We start from the raw sequence: 21,587 nt of genomic DNA, 5'->3' as shown, positions 1-21,587 counted from the left end.
TCGCGATAGGGGTGAGGGGGGCGGGGGGGGGAAAGCCGAGAACTTCCGAGAGAAAGCGCGCTGATCTCTTCTCGCGAGATGTGCGAGCGGCCATCTTGTTCCTGCCCCTGACAGGCTCGGGTCGGGGTCACAGGGACACGGAGCTCGCTGCCCCGCTCTTCGCCGATCATGCTGTCCCGGGTGGTGCTTTCTGCCGCCGCCACAGCGGGTGAGAGACGTAGAGCCTAGGCTGGCGTAGCAGGGTGACTGGGAAGAAGCTAGGCCGGGGAGGCAGGCAGATAGAGGACGGCCTGCGGCGTTGGGGCCCGAGCCTACCCGGGAGCCGGCAGGAGAGCTCCCGGACGGCCCAGCGGCTCAGGACGCCGCCGAGGCGGATGCCGGGGCCGACCCCCGGGAAGGTAGAAACGCAATTTCTCCTTGACTTTGCTAACCTCCGGCTTGTGTGTTTGCAGCCCCGTGTCTGAAGAACGCGGCCGCCCTAGGTCCAGGGTGAGTGTCACCACGTCTTAGTCTCCTCTTTCCATTTCCTAGCGCCGAGCCAGAAATTGCTGTTTGCCTCCACTTTAGCGAGCCTGCGTGCTCATTCGGACGTTTGTGCTTCTGATTGCCTTGAACGTGATCCTGTTCCTCTGACAAACACCTAAGAGGCTAAGTAAGGCTCACCCCTCGTTGTGACCTTCAGCGACACACAACCGAGTTACTGGATTACTTGCACCCAAGGACAGAGCTGGTTAAATATAGCAAAATAAGACCTATTGTTCTGGGTGTCTTCCAGATTTCCATCTTTTATTAACCATATCAGGAGTCCGAAATCAGGTATTGCATCGTAAATGCTTGTGTTGATGATCCCATAGTGTGACCGTGGATAACTTCGTGGAGATCCTAAAGACAGCTACCTAGTAGCACCATCCTCTAATCTGTCAGGAAGACTCTGAGCTTAGAAGATGCTTTGACTCGGACTACTTTCCCTACCATTGTTTTGGCATGGAGCCTCTGCCCACAGTTTTGAAATGGACGATTTCATTAGGCTTTTAGTCTTAACACCTTTTTTTAATCCCAATCCAGCCCATTCTCAATGTAGCAGAGAGGTCATGGCAGTTCCCCCACTTAAAACCTTCAGAGCTCGTATCCCTATTGAAATAAAACCTAAGCATAGCAAAACCAAGAAAACTCAACCTGAATTGGCCTCATCTATGTCTTGGGTCTTTCTTTATGTACCGTTCATGCCAGCCCTGCTTTCTCCAAAGAAAGTCAAACTTTTTTTTTAAATAATTTTATTTTTATTTACGTGTGTATGTGTGTGTACACTTGCCAAGGCAGAGAAAGGGGTATTAGATGGGAGCTGAAGTTAGAGGTTGCTGTGGGCAGCCCAGCATAGGTTCTGGGAACCAAATTCGGGTCCTGTAGAGAGCAGTAAGCACTCTTGACAGTCTTTCAGCTCTAAGCTCTGTGGTTGTCATTCAGCATGTGCTTGAGAGATGTGAGTATAGGCGAGGCACTAAGCAAAGATGAATATAGAAAATTTGCAGGGGCTGGGTCAGCCTTGCTGTTGCTTGTTTTCTGTAGACGGAGAGCCTGCTGAAGAGTTTTCAAGTCAGATCATGGTTTAGAAGCATTGGCAGTAATATGAAGGAGCTACATTTAAGGAATGTTTGACAAGAGGAGCCATCAGGTTTGGAGATGTTAAAATAGTTTTAAGAAAATAAAAATAAGGGCTTCAACTGAAATGGCAGAAAGTTCTAAAAAATTTTCTCGTGGTATGATTTGAACCGGTAGGATTCAGCCTTTTGCTGATTTTCCAGGTGACATTTGACCGTGTCTGAAAATGCTTTTGTTTGCTACCATTCAGCAGCTACAGGGATACTTCTAAACATGCACAGAAGAACCATCTATCTGCAGCAAAGAATTATGCAGTCCAAATGTTAGTCAGGTTGAAGCTGAGAAACCCTAATTTACCTGAAAGGATCTCTACCATGGTTCTTCAGTTTCGAAGCTTGGTGGGGTCACTGTTATTTTAGAGGCATAAAGTGATACTCAGAAGGACATAGGACTGTGAGAGTAGCTCGGTGATAGGAAATCCTGTTAAACTCTTGAAGTGCATGGAGTATAGAGATGTAGAGAGTAAAGGACGTGTGAGATAGGAAGTGGGGAAGAATCACCCTCAGAACTTAACTCTGACCGCAAATGTGAATGAAAAGCAAAGATTTTATCAGAAGCCTAATCAGACATCAGCCTGCTGTAATTACTCAGATTTAAAAATGCACCATAGACTGCTTTAATACAAATAATGTACAAGTCTATTATGCTGGTATAATAGAATGGTTCAAACCTAGAAGTGGCAATAGCAAGATCTAATGGTTATTTAAAAACAAACACAAAATACTACTTAGAATATAGAGCTCACCATCTCCCTTCCCCATACAACAGTAAAAATATGGAAAGGTTTTTGTCAGGCAGGCAGAATTGTGAGGGAACCTGAGTGTTTACTCCAGATGTATATGGCTGTTACGTTAGAGCAGAAAAATAGGAACAAATGGGTTGAGGTTCCCAAGATTTATATACAGCTCAAAGATTGAACATAATCAGAATTACTGCAAACTCATAAGGCCTGTTTCACATAGCGTGAGCAGTCCTCCATCAAAGGGACTATTTTGAATCAAGGTTCTTAATATCAGGTTGCTTATAGCAGTGTTGGCACATAAGGAAATCTGACATTACACAAACTTGAGTTCTTGGGGCTGGTGAGATGGTTTAGGGTAAAATATCTGCCACTAAACCTGACAGGTATACCTGAATTCTGTTCCCAGACCCATGTGCTGGTAGAAGAGAAACAACTGCAAGTTGTCCTCTGACTGACAGTCTCGTGTGATAGTGTCCATGCAAATATAATACAATACAAAAAAGAAATTTTTTAAAACTTTTAACCCTGAAATTTTTAAAAACTTTGACATTTTTTACTCAAAGCCCAGTCTAGGGTTTTAAGTGAGTACCTGGCTGTAGACTTCTCTCTCATGTTTCATTGGTCTTGATTGGCAATATCAAGTCCTAGGTAAATAATCCATAAACTTAGGCAAAGATTCCAGTAGAAGTTTCAAGTGTCTTTTAAGTCACTTCCCTGGACCTTCATATTTCAGTAGAAAACTCCTCAGTCTTATATCCCCCTTTATTGTTTTTGTTAATTGTTCCTATGCTTTGTTTTCTTTGAAAAATTGGTTTTAAATTTGTTTATTGGTTGCTTGTAGGGTATTACAGGCAACAAGGGTCTTTCACACAGGACAGCCTCGCCTTGCCCCTCTACCACCTCTTCCTGAATATGGAGGAAAAGTACGTCTTGGGCTGATTCCTGAGGAATTTTTCCAGTTCCTTTACCCTAAGACTGGTGTAACAGGTGAGCATTGCTAGGTCGTTAGTAATACATTTGATACTATTAAAATCAAGTCAGTTCTTTTTCCAAAAGAACTTATAGTGATTCCGTATAAACTTTGAGATGAATGTGTTTCAGTGTTTTGTTTAGTTTTATAGCTATGGTTCTATTTATTGATATTTATTAATCATGCTAATTTCTTTTACTTACTGCCAGGCATTGTTCTAGCCATACAATAATGGACTAAGTTAAATGTCTGATATTCTGGGACATTAATAAAAATTTCAAAAATTAGTACCTGCATATCCTACTCTGTCAGATAATAAAGGGAACTATAAATAGAAATTAAGCAATGAGACTATTACAGAGAGTGTCATGCACACATACCTTTTTGTTTTGGTTTGCTTTGGGTTTTTCGAGACAGGGTTTCTCTGTGTAGCCCTGGCTGTCCTGGAACTCACTTTGTAGACCAGGCTGGCCTCGAACTCAGAAATCTGCCTGCCTCTGCCTCACGAGTGCTGGGACTAAAGGTGTGCGCCTCCACCGCCCGGCAGAACCACACTTTTTTATAATAACTGATTTCACTTTTGCTTTTTAATACTTGGACATTCCCGTGAAAGCTTTTATTATCAAGAATATCTAGTAGCCTGGCGTGGGCTATACAGAGAAACCCTGTCTCGAAAAACAAAACGAAAAACAAAAAAAAAGAATATCTAGAAAAGTGATTTGCAAGGGTGCCTTACCCCCACTTGTGACTGAACTAGATTGGAACTTAGGTCGCTTGGCTAAGATTTCGTGTTTGTTTATTTTGTCTCTATACAATGCCTTTCTTACATGGAACACTGGAAACCCAAAATTCATTTTAAGCTCTAGACTGCCCTAAAATAGCATTTCCTTATCTGAAATTGAAGAAGATGAGTGTCTTCAGATCTTGTATATCATTACAATATTAATACAATGGGCCCTTCAAAATCCATTCAGTGTGGCGATTAAGACTGTACATGGTTGCAGAAAGCTGACAAAAGGATGATCAAGGGAAGTTCAGTGCCAACCAGGGCTACATAACAAGACTGTCTGGAAGGCGTAGGGGCCACTTTAGTTCCACACTTTGGAAAAGCAACGGTCCACTCCATGCAGTAGTGTAAATACCAACTTTTAAAATTTATATTTTTATATATATGAATGTTTTGCCTGCATGTATATATGTGCACCACTTTAATGCAGTGCCCTTAGAGGCCAGAAGAGGATATTGAATCTCCTGGAACTGAAGTTATAAAGGTTGTGAGATACCATGTAGATGCTAGTTCATACATGGGCCCTCTGCAAGAACAACAAATGCTCTTAACCACTAAATCATCATAAATTTCAACTTTTAAAAGAATCTAGAAAGAAAATTATTTGCGTCTTAATTCCCAGAATTCTGACAATTTAAATCTTCTCTATGTGTATATTTTTTAATAATTCCTTTTTTTTTTTTTTTTTTTTTTGCATCCTAACTTTTTTGTAAACACAGGCAGAGAATAGGCAGATTTTTGTCCTGTCCCTTGTATCCATTCAATCAACAGGATGTGTTGCTGGAGCGATTACTGGAGGAAGCAGCTTCATGTCTTCGTAGAACAGTTCCTCTAGCTACGTGCTTCACATTTACATTATTTCTGTTTTATCAGCCCTGGGAAGAAGGTACTGTTTCCCCTTTGAGGAAACAAAGTTCAGAGATTATACTGATTTCTGTTTCTGATAGGTTTTAGAGTCATGATACAGATTTCCTTCAGTCTAGATCTTCTTTCAGCTCTGCATACTGCTTAACCTGTATGTGTATAATCTGATTATCATTTTTAACTTTGCCTTGAAGTACCCAAATGTAAGGTAGGCATAGGCATAACATGAAATATAAAATAACTCATTGTTTTTCTAGGACCCTATGTGCTTGGAACTGGACTTGGCTTGTATTTTCTATCCAAAGAAATATATGTGATTACCCCAGAGACCTTCTCTACCATATCAGTAGTAGGGTTGATGGTCTATGTGATTAAGAAATATGGTGCCTCTTTTGGAGAATTTATTGACAAACTTAATGAGGTAAGAATCATAAACTTTACTTCCCACTTTAGACTATAGCAGAAACATCCCAGTTACTTAATATTGTTATTATTTATATAAATGTTAGAGGGAATGGTATGCCAATAAATATAGTTACATGGCTATAGTCATGTTGCAGTTAGTTAATACTTTGAGATAGAATTCAAATGTACCAAACACTTCCTTAGTCTTTTTTTTCTTATTTCTAAAACCAAAATATATTTCATTGTAGCCACTTTGAAGGTAAAAAAAAAAATATATGCATGTATAAAATTGTCAAAGAATAAAATCTTTTAGAACATGCTTCACATCAGGTATCAACTGGAATAATTTAAACACAACTGTTTATTTGGAATAAAAGAAAAAAACCTATGCTTCCATTTGTGTTTGTTTACTTGCTTGCTTGGTAATATTGGGGCCCTGAGAAAGGCATATAAAATCAAGGCTGGCCCTTAATATCCATCTCCTAAGTGATAGAATTTTTTGTTTTAAATGTTTGTTTGTTTGTTACATGTATGTGTGTACACTCTAGCTGTCTTCAGACACACCAGAAGAGGGCATCCAATCTCATTAAAGATGGTTGTGAGCCACCGTGTGATTGCTGGGATTCAAACTCAGGACCTTCAGAAGAGCAGGCAATGCTCTTAACCGCTGAGCCATCTCTCCAGCCCAAGTGATAGAATTTTATTTTGACCTTTTGAGACAGGATCTCTATGTATCCTTGCTGGCCTGGTGCTCAATTTGTGTACCCAGCTGACTTTGAACTTGGGGACATTCTGCTTCTGACAATTTCTTTTTCCTTTTTTTTTTTTTTTTTAAGATTTATTTATATTATTTATATGAGTATACTGTGGCTGTCTTCAACACACAACAGAAGAGTGCATCAGATCCCATTACAGAAGGTTGTGAGCTGCCATGTGGTTGCTGGGAATTGAACTCAGGACCCCTGGAAGAGCAGTTGGTGCTCTTAACCGCTGAGCCATCTCTCCAGCCCCTTCTGAGAATTTCATATATGTACTTTGGTCAGATTCCTTCTTCATTACCCTCTTTCTCCCCCCCTCCTATTGTTGTTGAACCTTTCTTCCCAACAAGTCCTTTCCCTACTTCCATGTTTCTGTTTTTGTTGACTGTCAGGGTTTGTTTATAGAAGCATGGGCAGTTTACCAGTGGCTATACCAGTGAAGAAAATGACTCCCTCAGCACTGTTAACTGCTCAAAATGAAGGGTGAGGCCTCATGACTTCCTGCCACATCCATGATTGAATGTGGACAGCTCAATCTTGTACATGTAAAATAACCACAGCCACTATGGATTCATTAGTGTAGTGACCAGGTCATGTCCAGAAAACAACATTTTGCAGTGTTCCTCCATATCCACTAGCTGTTAGATTCATTGCATTTCTTCTTCATTGTTCCCTGAGCCTTGGAGGAGGTGATATAGATGTTGCATTTAGGGCTGGGTACCATCATGTTTCTTGGCACTTTGACTGGTTAATGAGTCTCAGAATTAGTACCTGCTGAAAACAAGCTTCTCTAATGAAGGCTAAGGGTAGCACTAATCTGTGGATCTAACATAAGTATGCAGAAAGCACTTTGGCACTATATTCACTTAGCAAAAGAAAATGTAATGAGTATGTTACATCCTCTCAGCCATGTGGAATTTCAAGTAGATGTACAGAACCATGCAGTCATTCCTTCCTGTGGAATAGAGTCAAATCCAATCAGAAAATGGTTGATTACCCTGTAATAGTCATAAGACTATTGTATGTATCTCCCCTGGCAAGTTCAGTGTTTCATATCTTTTTTTTGTTTTGTTTTGTTTTCGAGACAGGGTTTCTCTGTATAGCCCTGGCTGTCCTGGAACTCACTCTGTAGATCAGGCTGGCCTTGAACTCAGAAATCCGCCTGCCTCTGCCTCCCGAGTGCTGGGATTAAAGGAGTGCGCCACCATGCCTGCCTGGGATCCTAACCGTCTCGTTCTGGTGCTCAGTCAAGAGCAATGGAAATAGACTATTGAGAGCACTGGGAACTTCTCTGACCGACAACTTTGTATCTAATTCTTAGCACAGGGATTTTAGATTTAGTTTAGTAATCTCTGGCTTTTAAGAACAGTACTATCCACCTATGTAGGGTACCTCTTTTTAAACAGGTTTTAATACGGCATTTTCATACATCTTTAGTTCTAGTTGACCTTCCTTGGTCTTTTCATTCATTGATACTATATAAGTCTTCTAAAATTTTGTGTATTTCCCTCTGTATTTTTCATCATGGTAATTTTTATAGATGAGGAATTAAATTGAGGGAGCATAAAAATGACTGGACTTGGTAGCATTGGTGCTTTAATTGACACTGTTATATATTTACAGGAAAAAATTGCTCAACTAGAAGAAGTAAAGCAGTCGAGCATGAAACAAATCCAGGATGCAATCAACATGGAGAAGGCACAGCAGGCACTGGTTCAGAAGCGCCATTACCTCTTCGATGTTCAGAGGGTAGGTTTCTATGGCGGGACTTTCTTAGTCCTCCCGGTGATAGAGATAATACATGGAAGCTTAGACTTTTTGCAAGGGCAGCCTCCCAGATAGCTCAACCTGACTATCTAGCCTACTATCCACCAGTCACATGGCTAGCTCTACACCTTTCTCTGCTCATGTTTGTTCTCTCGACGTCTGCCCTTGATTCTTCCACATGAGCTTTCTTCTCCCTGCAACAATCCGTCATCCCAGAAGTTCACCCTAGTACTTCCTGCCTTAGCTATTGGCTGTCAGCTCTTTATTACAACCAGTCAGTAGTGAGGCAACCTCTGATACATTATTAGATTGCCTTTAGGCAAGTGAGGAAGGATGAATATTTACAAAACAGGAAACCCCTGGATAGACCAAAGAAATGATAATACCAGAATCCTGCCAGCACTTAGCCCCACACAGAACTAAACATTGAAAATACAGACACGAGCCGGGCGTGGTGGCGCACGCCTTTAATCCCAGCACTCGGGAGGCAGAGGCAGGCGGATTTCTGAATTCGAGGCCAGCCTGGTCTACAGAGTGAGTTCCAGGACAGCCAGGACTACACAGAGAAACCCTGTCTCGAAAAACCAAAATAAAATAAAAAAATAAAAAATACGCACCTTCATACAAAGTAAAAGAAAGAAGGAAAAAAGTTACTTCAACAGGTTTCAGTAATTTCTAAAATACTGTAATTTGTGGGTATACAAAAAAATAAATACAAAAAATTAGTGTCTGGAATGTAGCTCAACAGTGAATCACTTGCCTTCCATGCTCAAGAAAGCAGGAAAACTACCCAAAAAAATCAGGATAATTTGAAGAATGATTAAAATGGGCTTTATTTATGGGGAAAAAAGACTTGACTAGAGGTTGGCAATTTCAGTTGATATTTAAGAACTGTTACGTGAAAAATATACTTCAGACTCTTCTGAAATCAAAAACTGTATAAGCTGTTTTTAAAAAAAAAAAAAAAAACAAAAAAAAAAAACCCACATACTTTGAATCCATACAAGAGGAAAATAGTAGTTAGGGCTGATTTTTAAAAAGGCACACACTATCTGAAAGGCCAAAGGTGAAATACATTCTTTGTATTTCATACATATGTGGGTAAGAAAATCTTAACATCTGCTGTTAGATAATCCGATCCTTAACATTCATTCAGAAAGCATATCTAGAAAGCAGTAGAGCTTTTAATCATACCCAGAGCTTAATTAGATCCTAAAATTATAAGCATGTCAGATATTTTGTTATTTTCTTTGAGCCCAGTATTTTATGCCTAACATTTAAAAGTAAGGTGGATACAGAAATCCTCAAAAAATAAATAATTTTAAAAAGGTAAGGTGTTTCATTGAAATTTATATAAGCACATCACTGGGGCTAAAGAGATAACTCTTAAGAGCATTTGTTGCTCCTTCAGAAAACTCAAGATTCAGTTCTTGGCACCCTCATAGTGGCTCACAACCATCCATAATTCCAATTCCAGAAAATCAGATACCCTTTTCTGATTTCTGCCAGCACTAAACATGCATATTACATATAGACATACATGTAGGCAAATCATTAATTTATTTAAATTTTTTAAGAGAAGGATGCATGTAGTGAAAACATACTAAGATACAGTATCTGAAATACTAATAATAAATATCTGTGCCAGCGATTCTCAATGACGTTACCCCATGCATCACTCACTTGGTTTTCTAACCCATTCCAAGCTCTGTAGAGTTAGGTCTCTTCAAGACTAGGAATCTATGATCTTATTAACAGGAATCATTGAGCTCGTGAATTCAGTCTCAGAAAATGTTAAAACTGAGCTTAGTATGATGGTTCATGCCTAACCAACCACCCAGGAGGTTGAGATGGAGGGATGGCTCTGAGCCGTATTCTTGTGTCCTTATGGATATGTTCTGGGAAAGATGAAGAAAATAAAAACAAGACACAAAGTTTATATCAAAAATTTACTTTTGTCTACACAAAAAATAAATTCTCCCTTAAAGGAAATAAAAGGAATTTTATTCTAAATACAATATACAAGAGATCCAAGAACATTGATTCAGGTCCCCAAATACTGTGTTCCAATATAGTATCAGTTCAGTAACAGAACAAAGGAAGTTACAAATCAAGACTTTTTTCAAATACACTGGTAGAGGGACTGAAGAGGTGGCTCAGAAGTTAAAGAGCAATTGCTGCTCTTGCAGAGAACCCAAGTTCAAAACACCCACCTGATGGCTTATATCTGTAACCCCAGTTTCAGGGGATCCAGTGCTTGCTTCTGGCCTCTACAAGACAGGCACACATGTACACAGTACACTTTCATGCATGCAGTCAAAACAACATACAAAAACACATTGGTGAGAACATTAGGTAAGCATGTTACAGTAAAACAAAATCTCTGCTATAGGCCTCAGATTATAAGCTGATGATTATTCTTAGTGTTTGGGTGGTAAAACCTAGGGGTCTGTCTTTGTATTCCTAAGTATTTACATAATAGTCATAAGAATATTAGGGCATGGGTAGAGTTGAATAATAAATAGCAATTTATTAGGGGCTAAAGTAGCCCAAGATGATTTGAGTTTGAACCTATAACATAGCTATCATCACTGGAGTTTTAATTATTAGTCTGCCTTAAAGAATGTTTGGCACTAATGTGTCTCCCTCCCCGTGCCCTAAGAACTTCAATTTATACTCTATAGCCAGGCATTGGAGGATGAGAAATGGTTGAGTAGATGTGAATGTCAATGGGCATTAGTGCTTAGGAAGACAGTAAGCTAATAGTAAAACAAAAGGAACATGAGGAATTCCTCTTTTATAGGGCAGTTGGGAAAGATGTTTGATGGGATATTTGAGCAGGACCTGAAAAAAGTAATGATCTAGCTATGCCAGTTCCTGGAGAAGTAGTGAGCTAGGCAGAGGCTAAAACAATTGCAAGGGGTCCTCACCCAAAAACTTGTTTTCTATAACTAAGGGAGCAAGAATTTGTTTTCTATAATCAAGGGAGTCAGAATGCCAATATAGCTAAAGTTGGAATGGGTAAGTGAGAGAATAAAAGGAAGAGGGAAGAGCATAGCCAAGTCACTGTATTTCTGGAAGGATCTGGCCTGAGGTAACCTACAGAAAATTGCTATAGGCAGAAGAGGGTGTGGTTTCACTTACGTTTCAAAGGATCATTCTGACAACCTTGTTGCAAATAGCCTTTAGGTAGATTTGACAGCCAAGAACAACAGGTCCTTAAGACTGAGCTTTGTAGCTTGATTGCCTGTGTTCGGATCTTAGCTTCAGTTTATTAGCTCTGTAACTTTGGCAAGTTCAACTTCTGCTTCAGTTTCTCTCTGTAAAATAGATAACACTGGTACCCCATGATGAATTTATAAAACTTGAAAAGATTGACACAAGCACAAGAAAGTTTAGAACATAGTAACTATGAGCCACCATTCAAACATAAGATTAAGATCTTAGAGAACTGTTTATAGTAGAAAAGACTGGAAACAGCCTAACATTAGCAGAACTTGGTTAAGTGAATACGGGAATACAAGCATAGTGGACTCCACTGTACTTTATAATTGAGGTGGGTAGTATATAGCATAAGGAAAGTGATGCATATCTGTTGTCTTTGTTAAATTTTTGTGGGAAAGAATATTTTAAAAATTCAGAAAAACAGTAGCTTGGACCCATGCATATAAATATGTCACATGTTGCTTTCCTACTTGCATATTAAAGGAATTTTCCAAAACATACAAGGGAGAAATAGTATACTAGCTGTCAAAGCCCCCAGAACAAAAGTATTCTTTCATGAGTGTAACAGTATTATTTTGTTTTGGGGGGTTTGTTTGTTTGTTTGTTTGTTGGGGGGCGGATTTTATGTATTTACATTTCAAATGTCATCCCTTTTCCTGTTTCACTCCCAGAACCCCCCTCTCCAAACCCCTACCTCTACTCCTATGAGGATGCTCCCACTCTCAACTCACTGCTCTGGCATTCCCCCTACACTGGGGAATTGAACCCAAGGGCTTCTCCTATTGATGTCAGACAATGCCATCTTCTGCTACATATGCTTCTGGTTGGTGGTTTAGTCCCTGGGAGCTCTGGGGCATCTGGTTGGTTGATATTATTGTTCTTCCTATGGGCTTCCCCGGTGCTAAATCCAATGGTTGACTGAAAGCATCCACCTCTGTATTTGTCAGGCTCTGACAGAGCCTCTCAGGAGACAGATATAACAGGCTCCTGTCAGCAAGTACTTCTTAGCATCTGTGATAGTGTCTGGGGTTGGTGTCTGTATATAGGATGGATTCCCCAGGTGGTCTCTGGTTGATCTTTCCAACACCACACTCTGTTTCTGTATTTTCTTTAGACAGAAGCCCTTCTGGGTTAGCAATTTGTAGATGACTAGATGGCCCCATCCCCCAACCGGGGGCCCTGCCTAACCTCTGGATATGATCTCTTCGGGTTCTTCCTACCTTTTGTTGGGCATTTCAGCTAATCTCATCCCTATTGGGTCCTGGGAACCTCTTTATTTTCCTGGCATCTGGGACTTGCTGGTGGCTACCCCCAGTTCCCCGTCCCCCATTGCTACATACATCTATTCAAATTCCTGGCCTCCTCTATATCAACCCAATGCTGACCCCTTTTTTCCCCTCTCTTCCTCCCAAGTCCCTCCCACCCTCTACCTCTCATGAGTATTTTGTTCCCCCTTCTAAGAAGCACTTAGGCGTCCATACTTTGGTCTTCCTTCTTCTTGGGCTGTCATATGGTCTGTGAAGGTATCTTGGTTATCCCAAACTATTGGGCTGATATCCACTTATCAGTGAGTGCAGACCATATGTGTTCTCTTGTGATTCAGGGTGATTTTTTTGGTTTTTCGAGACAAGGGTTTCTCTGTATAGCTCTGGCTGTCCTGGAACTCACTTTGTAGACCAGGCTGGTCTTGAACTCACAGAGATCTGCCTGCCTCTGCCTCCCAAGTGCTGGGATTAAAGACGTGCACCACCATGCCCAGCAGGGTGATATTTTCAAGTTCCATCTATTTGCTTTCGAATTTCATGAAGTCATTATTTTTAATAGCCGAGTAGTAGTCCATTATGTACCACTTTTTCTCATGATTCTTTTTTTAAAATTTCCTTGGTTTTATTGTTATGTATCCCTTTTCATTTCTCATTTTGGTAATTTGGATACCGTCTCTGTGCCCTCTGGTTAGTCTGGCTAAGGTTTTATCTTGTTGATTTTTTTTTTTTTTTTCAGAGAACCAGCTCCTGGTTTGGTTGATATGTTTTTTGGTTTTGGTTTTTTGTTTGTTTGTTTGTTTTGGTAAAGTTCTAGTTTCCTCTTGGTTGATTTCAGCCCTCAGTTTCATTGTCTACTCCTCTTGGAAATGTTTCTTTTTATACTAGAGCTTTCAGATGTGCTGTCAAGCTACTAGTTATGCTCTCTTCAGTTTCTTTTTGGAGGCTCTTAGAGCTGTGAGTTTTCACTGCTTTCATTGTGTCCCATAAGTTTATGTATGTTTTGCCTTCGTTTTCATTAAATTCTAAAAAGTCTTTAATTTCTTTTTTTATTTCTTCTTTGACTAAGTTATCATTGAATAGAGTGTGCTTTCATGTGTATGTGAGCTTTCTGTTGTTTTTGTTGGTATTTAAGACCAGCCTTAGCCCGTGGTGATCTGACAGGGTGCATGGGATTATTTCAACCTTCCTCTATCTGTTGAGGCATGTTTTGTGACCAATTATGTGGTCAGTTTTGGAGAAGATACCATGAGGTGCTGAGAAGAAGGTATATTCTTTTGTTTTTGGATGAAATGTCCTATAGATATCTGTTAAATCCATTTGGTTCATAACTTATGCTAGTTTCACTGTGTCTCTGTTTAGTTTTTGTTTCAATGATCTGTTCATGAGTGAAAGTGGGGTTTTGAAGTCTCCCACTATTATTATGTACAGTGCAATGTGTGCTTTGAGCTTTAGTAAAGTTTCTTTTATGAGTGTGAGTGCACTTATATTTGGAGCGTAGGTGTTCAGAATTGAGAGTTCCTCTTGATAGATGTTTCTTTTGATAAGTATGAAGTGTCCTTCCTTATCTTTTTTGATAACTTTTGATTGAAGGTTGATTTTTTTTTATTCATTATAAGAATGGCTACCTCAGCTTGTTTCTTGGGACCATTTGCTTGGAAAATCGTTTTTCAACCTTTTACTCTGAGGTAGTGTCTGTCTTACTCACTGAGGTGTGTTTCCTGTATGCAGCAAAATGCTGGGTCCTGTTTACATATCCTGTCTGTTAGTTTATGTCCTTTTATTGGGGAATTGAGTCCATTGACGTTAAGAGATATAAAGGATAAAAGATTGTTGCTTCCTGTCATTTTTATGTTTCTGTTGCTATCTCCTTTTGGGTTTGCTGGCAGATTACTTTCTTTTTTTTCTTAAGGTGTAGTTTCCCTCCTTGTGTTGGAGTTTTCCATCTATTATGCTTTGTAGGGCCTGGATTTGTGGAAAGATATTGTATAAATTTGGTTGTGTTATGGAATATCTTGGTTTCTCCGTCTATGGTAATTGAGAGTTTTGCCGGGTATAATAGCCTGGGCTGGCATTTGTGTTCTCTTAGGGTCTGCATAACATCTGTCCAGGATCTTCTGGCTTTCATAGTCTCTGGTGAGAAGTCTGGTGTAATTCTGATGGGTCTGCCTTTATATGTTACTTGACCTTTTTTCTTTGGTGCTTTTAATATTTTTTGTTTTGTGCATTTGATGTTTTGATTATTATATGACGGAGGAATTTTTTTCTGATCCAATCTATTTGGAGTTCTGTAGGCTTCTTGTATGTTTCTGGGCATCTCTTTCCTTAGTTAAGGAAGTATTCATCCATAATTTTGTTGAAGATATGTAATGGCCCTTTAATTTGGGAATCTTTTTTTTTTCTTTTTTTAATTATTTTTAGATTTATTTATTATATGTAAGTACATCATAAGCTGTCTTCAGACATTCCAGAAGAGGAAGTCACATCTCACTAAGGATGGTTGCAAGCCACCATGTGGTTGCTGGGATTTGAACTCAGGATCTTCTGAAGAGCAGTCGGTGCTTTTAACCGCTGAGCCATCTCTCCAGCCCCTAATTTGGGAATCTTAACTCTCTTCTATATCTGTTATCCTGGATGTTTTGGGTTAGGAGCTTTTTGCATTTTGTATTTTCTTTGACTGATATGTCAGTGTTTTCTATGATATCTTCTGTACCTGAGACTCTCTCCCATTTCTTGTATTCTGTTGGTGATGCTTTCATCTATGACTCCTGATCTCTTTTCTAGGTTTTCTATCTCCAAGGTTGTCTCCCTTTGTATTCTTTATTGTTTCTAGTTCCATTTTTAGATCTTGTATGCTTTTGTTCAATTCCTCACCTGCTTGGTTGTGTTTTCCTATAATTCTTTAAGGGATTTTTGTGTTTACTCTTTAAGGGCTTCTACTTGTTTACCTGTAGTTCTTTAAGGGAGATATTTAAGTCCTCTATCATCATCATGAGATGTGATTTTTAAATCCAAGTCTTGTTTCAGGTGTGTTGGGGTATCCAGGACTTGCTGTGGTGGGTGAACTGGTTTCTGATGATGCCAAGTCGCCTTAATTTCTGTTGCTTGTGTTCTTGTACTTACCTCTCGCCATCTGGTTATCTCTGGTATTAGTTGGTCTTACTGTCTCTGACTGGAGCTTGTCCCTCCCGTGGGCCTATAAGCCTATGATCTTAGGTGTGTCAGCACTCCTGAGGAGACCAGCTCTATCCCGGCAGGATTTGGATACCAGGGGCTGTGCAACACCCTTAGCTCAGGGGTGCAGATGGAGACTGGAAGGATCCTGTCCCCGGTTGCTTCATTGTTCCTGTGCCCTGTGTGCTCCTGGCACGTCCCTCTTTGGACAGTTATTGGAGCAAAAGTCGTGGTCTTACCTGTAGGCCTAGGAGTGTGAGTACTCCTGGGAGACCAGCTCTGTCCAGGCAGGATTTTGTAACAGTATTTCTTAAATGAAAATTATTTCTTAATTCTCCACCTCACCCCCAGAATAATATTGCCCTGGCCTTGGAGGTCACTTACCGGGAACGGCTACATAAAGCATATAAGGAGGTAAAGAATCGCCTGGACTACCATATCTCTGTACAGAACATGATGCGTCGCAAGGAGGAAGAACACATGATAGACTGGGTGGAGAAGCATGTGGTGAAGAGCATTTCTGTACAGCAGGTACATGATGGCCTTTTTATCTTCTATGGTTGGACCTGAATGCTGTTTAGTATGTGTGTCTGCACACACACACAGAATGCAGGTACTCATAGAGGCCAGAATCCTCAAATCCTATGGAGCTGGAGTTACAGACAGCAGTGAGCCACCTGATGTGGGTACTGAGAACAAACTCAGGTCCTCTGGAAGATAGGAAGTGAGTGCCCCTGCCTCCTGAGCCATCTCTCCAGCTCCAGTTGTTTTCATTATTAATATTTCTGTATTACTAGTGTTTGTTGCTTGGTCTTTTTTAAGGAGCTATTTTTACCCAAACTAAAAGGATAAAGTAATTATAAACATTTCTGGCCTTGAGTTTTTTGTAGGTTTTACTCATAAAAGCTGTGGACCAAGAAATTTTAGCTCCCAGGATTTATTTCTAAAATAAATTGTATCTATCCAATGTACTATAATTTTTCTTGCGAATTCTTTTAGTAAGCTTTCTACATTAAGCAATAATCTTGATGTTCTAGTAGGAAGTACTTTAGAATTATGTCACCCTTCCATGTTCTTGAGAGAACTATATTTCTCTTTCCTTATTACAGGAAAAGGAGACCATTGCCAAGTGCATTGAAGATCTAAAGCTGCTTGCAAAGAAGGCTCAAGCTCAGCCAGTTATGTGAATGTGTCTGTCTCAGTTGTGATAGCCAGAGAGAGTTAAATGGGAACTAGTCTATATGAAGAACTCTTTCTGTATTGCTATCTATTGAAATTACAGTGTACCTTTTCCTAAGAAATGATCAAGGTCCACTTAGTGGCTTAACCCTATTGGCCAGTAAGGTATTTCTGATCCTTGCTCTGTATGTGGAGTTGTCTGATCACATTTGAATAAGCAATTTGCAGCAACTTGCTGCCCAACTGAAATTACCAAGTTATAGTTTAAACTTGTAATTAATTAAAGCATCTTGCAATAAAATGTTTGAAACAGAATTTACAAGTTTCATGCTCTGAAATAGCACTTCTTTATTATGAGTAAGAATTACATGATTTAAAATAAAGTATCTTTGACAGCTGGAGATAACTTAGTAAAGGGTTCTTGCCATGCATTCATGAGAATCTGACTTCAAATGCCCAGAACCACATAAAAGCTGGGTACAGTTCAAGCATCTGTAATCCCAGAAAAGGAGAGACAGAATTCCCAGAAGCTTGTGGACCAGGATACTGTACACAGCAGCAAACAAGAATCAAGGCAAGATAGACACCAGAGGTGGTCTTCTGGCCGCCACACATAAATACACTTCACATGTATGTACATATATGGTGAAAATGTTTTAAATGTCATTGAACTAATTAATACCTTGTTTATGAAATGTTCCAGGAGTAAAGAACCATGGAAAGATGTTCAGCAGGCATGGAAGAGAAAAAGGATTTTGGAGTCAGTAGAGTTAGCAAGATGGAGTGCTTTATAGGAAGGGTCAATAGTAAACAAATTTTCAGATTAAGAGAAATGAAATTAAGGTTCATAGTTCAGAGATCTTTTGCCGGTAATTTTTGCTGGGCTTTAGAATAGAAGATGACAGTAGGATTTAAGGATACGTAATTGAAAATTGAACTGTGTAAGTGTTGATGATGTTAAAACAGGGATGATGGGGCTGGAGAGCGGGCTCAGTGATTAATAGCACATACTGATCTTGGAGAGGACTCAAATTTGTCCCCACTCACACTGAGCAGTTCACAACCACCTGTACACTCCACTTTCGGGATAAGTAATGCCTCTGACTTCTATAAGCTTACACTCAGGTACATAACCATACACAAACTAAAGCAAATTAATTATGGGAGTTTAGGGGTTCATGAATGTTATAGTGAATTATATAATACAATGGTATCTAGAGAAGTCCATGTTGTGCAAAGATCCCTTAATATATAAACCAATGCCCTAGCCATCAAGATTGTCATAATTCCAGATCCACTCTGTTTTCTCCCATCCTCATGTTTGACCTCTAAGCAACACCTGATAATTGACTACATCTTTTTCTTCATCCCTCCTCTGGCCTTAAATATCTATGCCATTTCTCCTATCACTTTCTCAATTTCCTTAGCCAAGTCTACTGTGTCTACTTCACTCCTAATTTCTAGGCTTCCTGTTCCACCAAATCCCATTCTAGGAATTGTACTGCATGTTCTACCTTTGATAGTACAGGCCCACAACCCCTTTCTTTTTTTTGGGGGGGGGGGTCCTAGACAAAGTTTCTCTGTGTAGCCCTGACTGTCCTGGAACTCACTCTGTAGACCACGTTGGCCTCAAACTCAGAAGTCCGCCTGCCTCTGCCCCCCAAGTGCTGGGATTAAAGGTGTGCACCGCCACTGCCCGGCAGGCCCACAACTTCTATCATATGTATACAGATGGCTTCCTTGTATATATCACAGACTTAAATCAGGATAGCCAGGGTTAAATAGGTAAGGTACAAAATTCCCCCAAATTTCAACAGCTTAAGTTTGGAAGAATTTGGGTTTTACTTAGAATCTTGTGCAGCTTTGGGTGACTCCAGTGAAGTGTCCTCCACATAGAGAACTCAGATTTTTCAGACCTGTGTCAGTCTTACTAGCACATCACAATCTCCACAAGAGCCTCCCTATCAATGGAGCACTCAAGTCGCACATGAACACTTACATTCTTTAATCAGTTGGACAGAATTTGTCAGGTAGCATTACCTAACCACAAGGGACATTCCATCTCAAAGTGAGTGAAATGATTCGCACTGAGGAACAGTGTGATCTTAGAGTTTTTGTTGTTCGTTTTGTTTTGTTTTTTTTAGATACTGTATTTACATTTCAAATGTTATTCCCTTTCCTAGTTTCCCCTCCGAAAATCCCCTATCCCCTCCCCCCTCCCCCTGCTCACCAACCCACCCACTCCCGTTCCTGGTCCTAGCATTCCCCCATATTGGGGCATAGTCCCAGGGAGCTCTGGGGCTACTGGTTAGTTCATATTGTTGTTTCTCCTATGAGGCTACAAACCCCATCAGCTCCTTGGGTACTTTCTCTGGCTCTTTCATTGGGGACCCCTGTGTTCCATCCAATGAATGGCTGTGAGCATCCACCTCTGTTTGTTGGGCACTGGTAGTTTACCCTCTCAGGAGACAGCTAAATCAAGCTCCTGTCAGCAAGCTCTTGTTGACATCGACAATAGTGTCTGGATTTGGTGGTTCTTTATAAGATGGATCCCCAGGTTGGACAATCTCTGGATGGTCATTCCTTCAGTCTCTGCTCCGAACTTTGTAACTCCTTCCATGGGTATTTTGTTCCCCCTTCTAAGAAGGATCAAAGTATCCACACTTTGGTCTTCCTTGTTGAGTTTCATGTGTTTTGCAAATTGTATCTTCTGTATTCTGAGCTTCTGGTCTAATATCCACTTACCAGTGAGTGCATACCATGTGTGTTCTTTTGTGATTGGGTTACTTCACTTAGGATGATATCCTCCAGATCCACCTATCATTGCCTAAGAATTTCATAAATTCATTGTTTTTAATAGCTGAGTAGTAAGTACTCCATTGTGTAAATGTACCACATTTTCTGTATCCATTCCTCTATTAAAGGACATCTGGGTTCTTTCCAGCTTCTGGCTATTACAAATAAGNCTGCTATGAACATAATGGAGCATGTGTCCTTATTACATATTGGAGCATCTTCTGGGTATATGCCCAAGAGTGGTATTGCTGGATCTTCCAGTAGTACTATGTCCAATTTTCTGAGGAACCACCAAACTGATTTCCAGAGTAGTTGTACAAGCTTGCAATCCCACCAGCAATGGAGGAGTGTTGCTCTTTCTCCACAACCTCGCCAGCATCTGCTGTCGCCTGAGTTTTTAATCTTAGCCATTCTGACTGGTTCACAGGAATCTCTAGAGTTGTTTTGATTTGCATTTCCCTTATGACTGAAGATGTTGAGCATTTTTTTAGGTGCCTCTCAGCCATTCGTTACTCCTCAGTTGAGAATTCTTTGTTTAGCTCTGTGCCCCATTTTTTTTTTTTTTTTTTTTTTTTTTTTTTGGATAGGGTTCTCTTTCCTGAGGAAGGAAAGCACTAGAGAATTTTATTATTTTAAAACTGACCTGATATGGCTGGGCGAAGAACTTCCTATCTTAATCTTAACAGTAGCCTTTTCCATCCTCCTTGGCCTCCACCCGTGGCAGAGGCTACATACTATAGGTTCCCTGAGAGATCTACAATGTCTACCACTTCCTATTCAATCCACAGCCTGTTCTGAATCCACAGTGCTCCCTGCGTCCCCTTCTCTCCTAGGACCCGGAAATCCCACCTTTTTCTCTTCGCCTAGTAATTAGTGTCTGCCGTCTTTATTAACATAATCAAGAAACAATTAGGGAACCAGATTTTAGTATCAGCTACAACTTAGTACCCCTATAGTTCATAACTTTAGTTCCAGGGGTTCTTCACTAGGTGTGCATGTGATACACAGACATCTATGCAGGCAAAACATCTATTTATAAATGTTGTTAAATGCAGTCACATAGCACATGATGGCCAACATTAGTTCACATATATTACAAATATTAATTTCAATGAGGGTGAAAATTCCTTTCAGCCATTGATATTGGCTATGGTAATGTCATGTGTCAGAGCATTGCTTACATGCTTGCAGTGATGTCAGGGAAAATAGACACACTGCAAAAGTATAGTGCATATCTTACACAGCAGCATACAGGACTTGAAAATGATAAACCAGCTTATGATACTGCAGCTTTGGCCATGGCGTTAGACTGTACTCCTAGTTAGAAAGTTTGCTCTAGAATAGTATGTTGTTTATGCTGGTGGCAACCTCAGTCAGCTCATGTTTCTCAAATCTGCCCCCTCTCCTCTCCAAAAAGATCTGGTTATGTAGCCCAGGCCCTATCCTGTCTCAGCCTCCCGAGAACAAGATTCATAGATATACCACCACATCTCTCGATTGCATCTGGAGGCCATCTAGGTTTACATTCGTGCAGTCTCATCATTCAGTGAGACCTAGTGACTGCATACAGGTTTAGATGTACAGACCTCCCAGACTCCGACTCCAGCCCATCTGTGTTTACTCTTTATGGCTTCTCCTCCTTCCAGTGCCTTCTCCTATGCCATTGGCAAGATCCCAAATACACTGCCTAATCCCATCCACCAATCCTTGGGTGGTTTATGGCATCTGCCTGATATTATTTTACTAATAAATGCTTATAAATAAATGAACCTTGGGGGCTGGATAGAAGGCAAGGTGGTTAAGAGCACTGACTGCTCTTCTGAAGGTCCTGAGTTCAAATCCCAGCAACCACATGGTGGCTCACAACCATCCATAATGAGATCTGACTCCCTCTTCTGGAGTGTCTGAAGACAGCTACAGTGTACTAACATATAATTAATAAATAAATATTTTTTAAAATAATAAAATAACATATATTAATCTTGTTCCCTCCAAAGGT

At 40.2% G+C, this 21,587-nt stretch overlaps 1 protein-coding gene across 1 annotated transcript; it reads left to right on the top strand.

Annotated features, from left to right (window-relative positions):
- Positions 1–59: 59 nt before the first annotated feature.
- On the top strand, positions 60–17,107 carry Atp5pb (ATP synthase peripheral stalk-membrane subunit b). Its single transcript, XM_021196122.2, has 7 exons — positions 60–208; positions 453–489; positions 3,243–3,388; positions 5,280–5,443; positions 7,809–7,934; positions 15,965–16,144; positions 16,723–17,107. The coding sequence occupies exons 1-7, from the start codon at positions 169–171 to the stop codon at positions 16,798–16,800; spliced, it is 771 nt and encodes a 256-aa protein (XP_021051781.1). The 5' UTR covers positions 60–168; the 3' UTR covers positions 16,801–17,107.
- The last annotated feature ends 4,480 nt before the right edge of the window (positions 17,108–21,587 follow it).

This window comes from Mus pahari, chromosome 4, assembly GCF_900095145.1.
Source record: "Mus pahari chromosome 4, PAHARI_EIJ_v1.1, whole genome shotgun sequence".
Taxonomy (NCBI): Eukaryota; Metazoa; Chordata; class Mammalia; order Rodentia; family Muridae; genus Mus; species Mus pahari.
This window is presented reverse-complemented; position numbering and strand designations above follow the sequence as displayed.

Bases quoted from the DNA above. Each gene is read 5' to 3' on its own strand.
- Atp5pb (XM_021196122.2), top strand. From the start codon at position 169: ATGCTGTCCCGGGTGGTGCTTTCTGCCGCCGCCACAGCGG. The intron at 5,444-7,808 runs GTAAGAATCATA...ATATATTTACAG, and splicing joins TTATTGACAAACTTAATGAG to GAAAAAATTGCTCAACTAGA. The intron at 7,935-15,964 runs GTAGGTTTCTAT...CCTCACCCCCAG, and splicing joins ACCTCTTCGATGTTCAGAGG to AATAATATTGCCCTGGCCTT.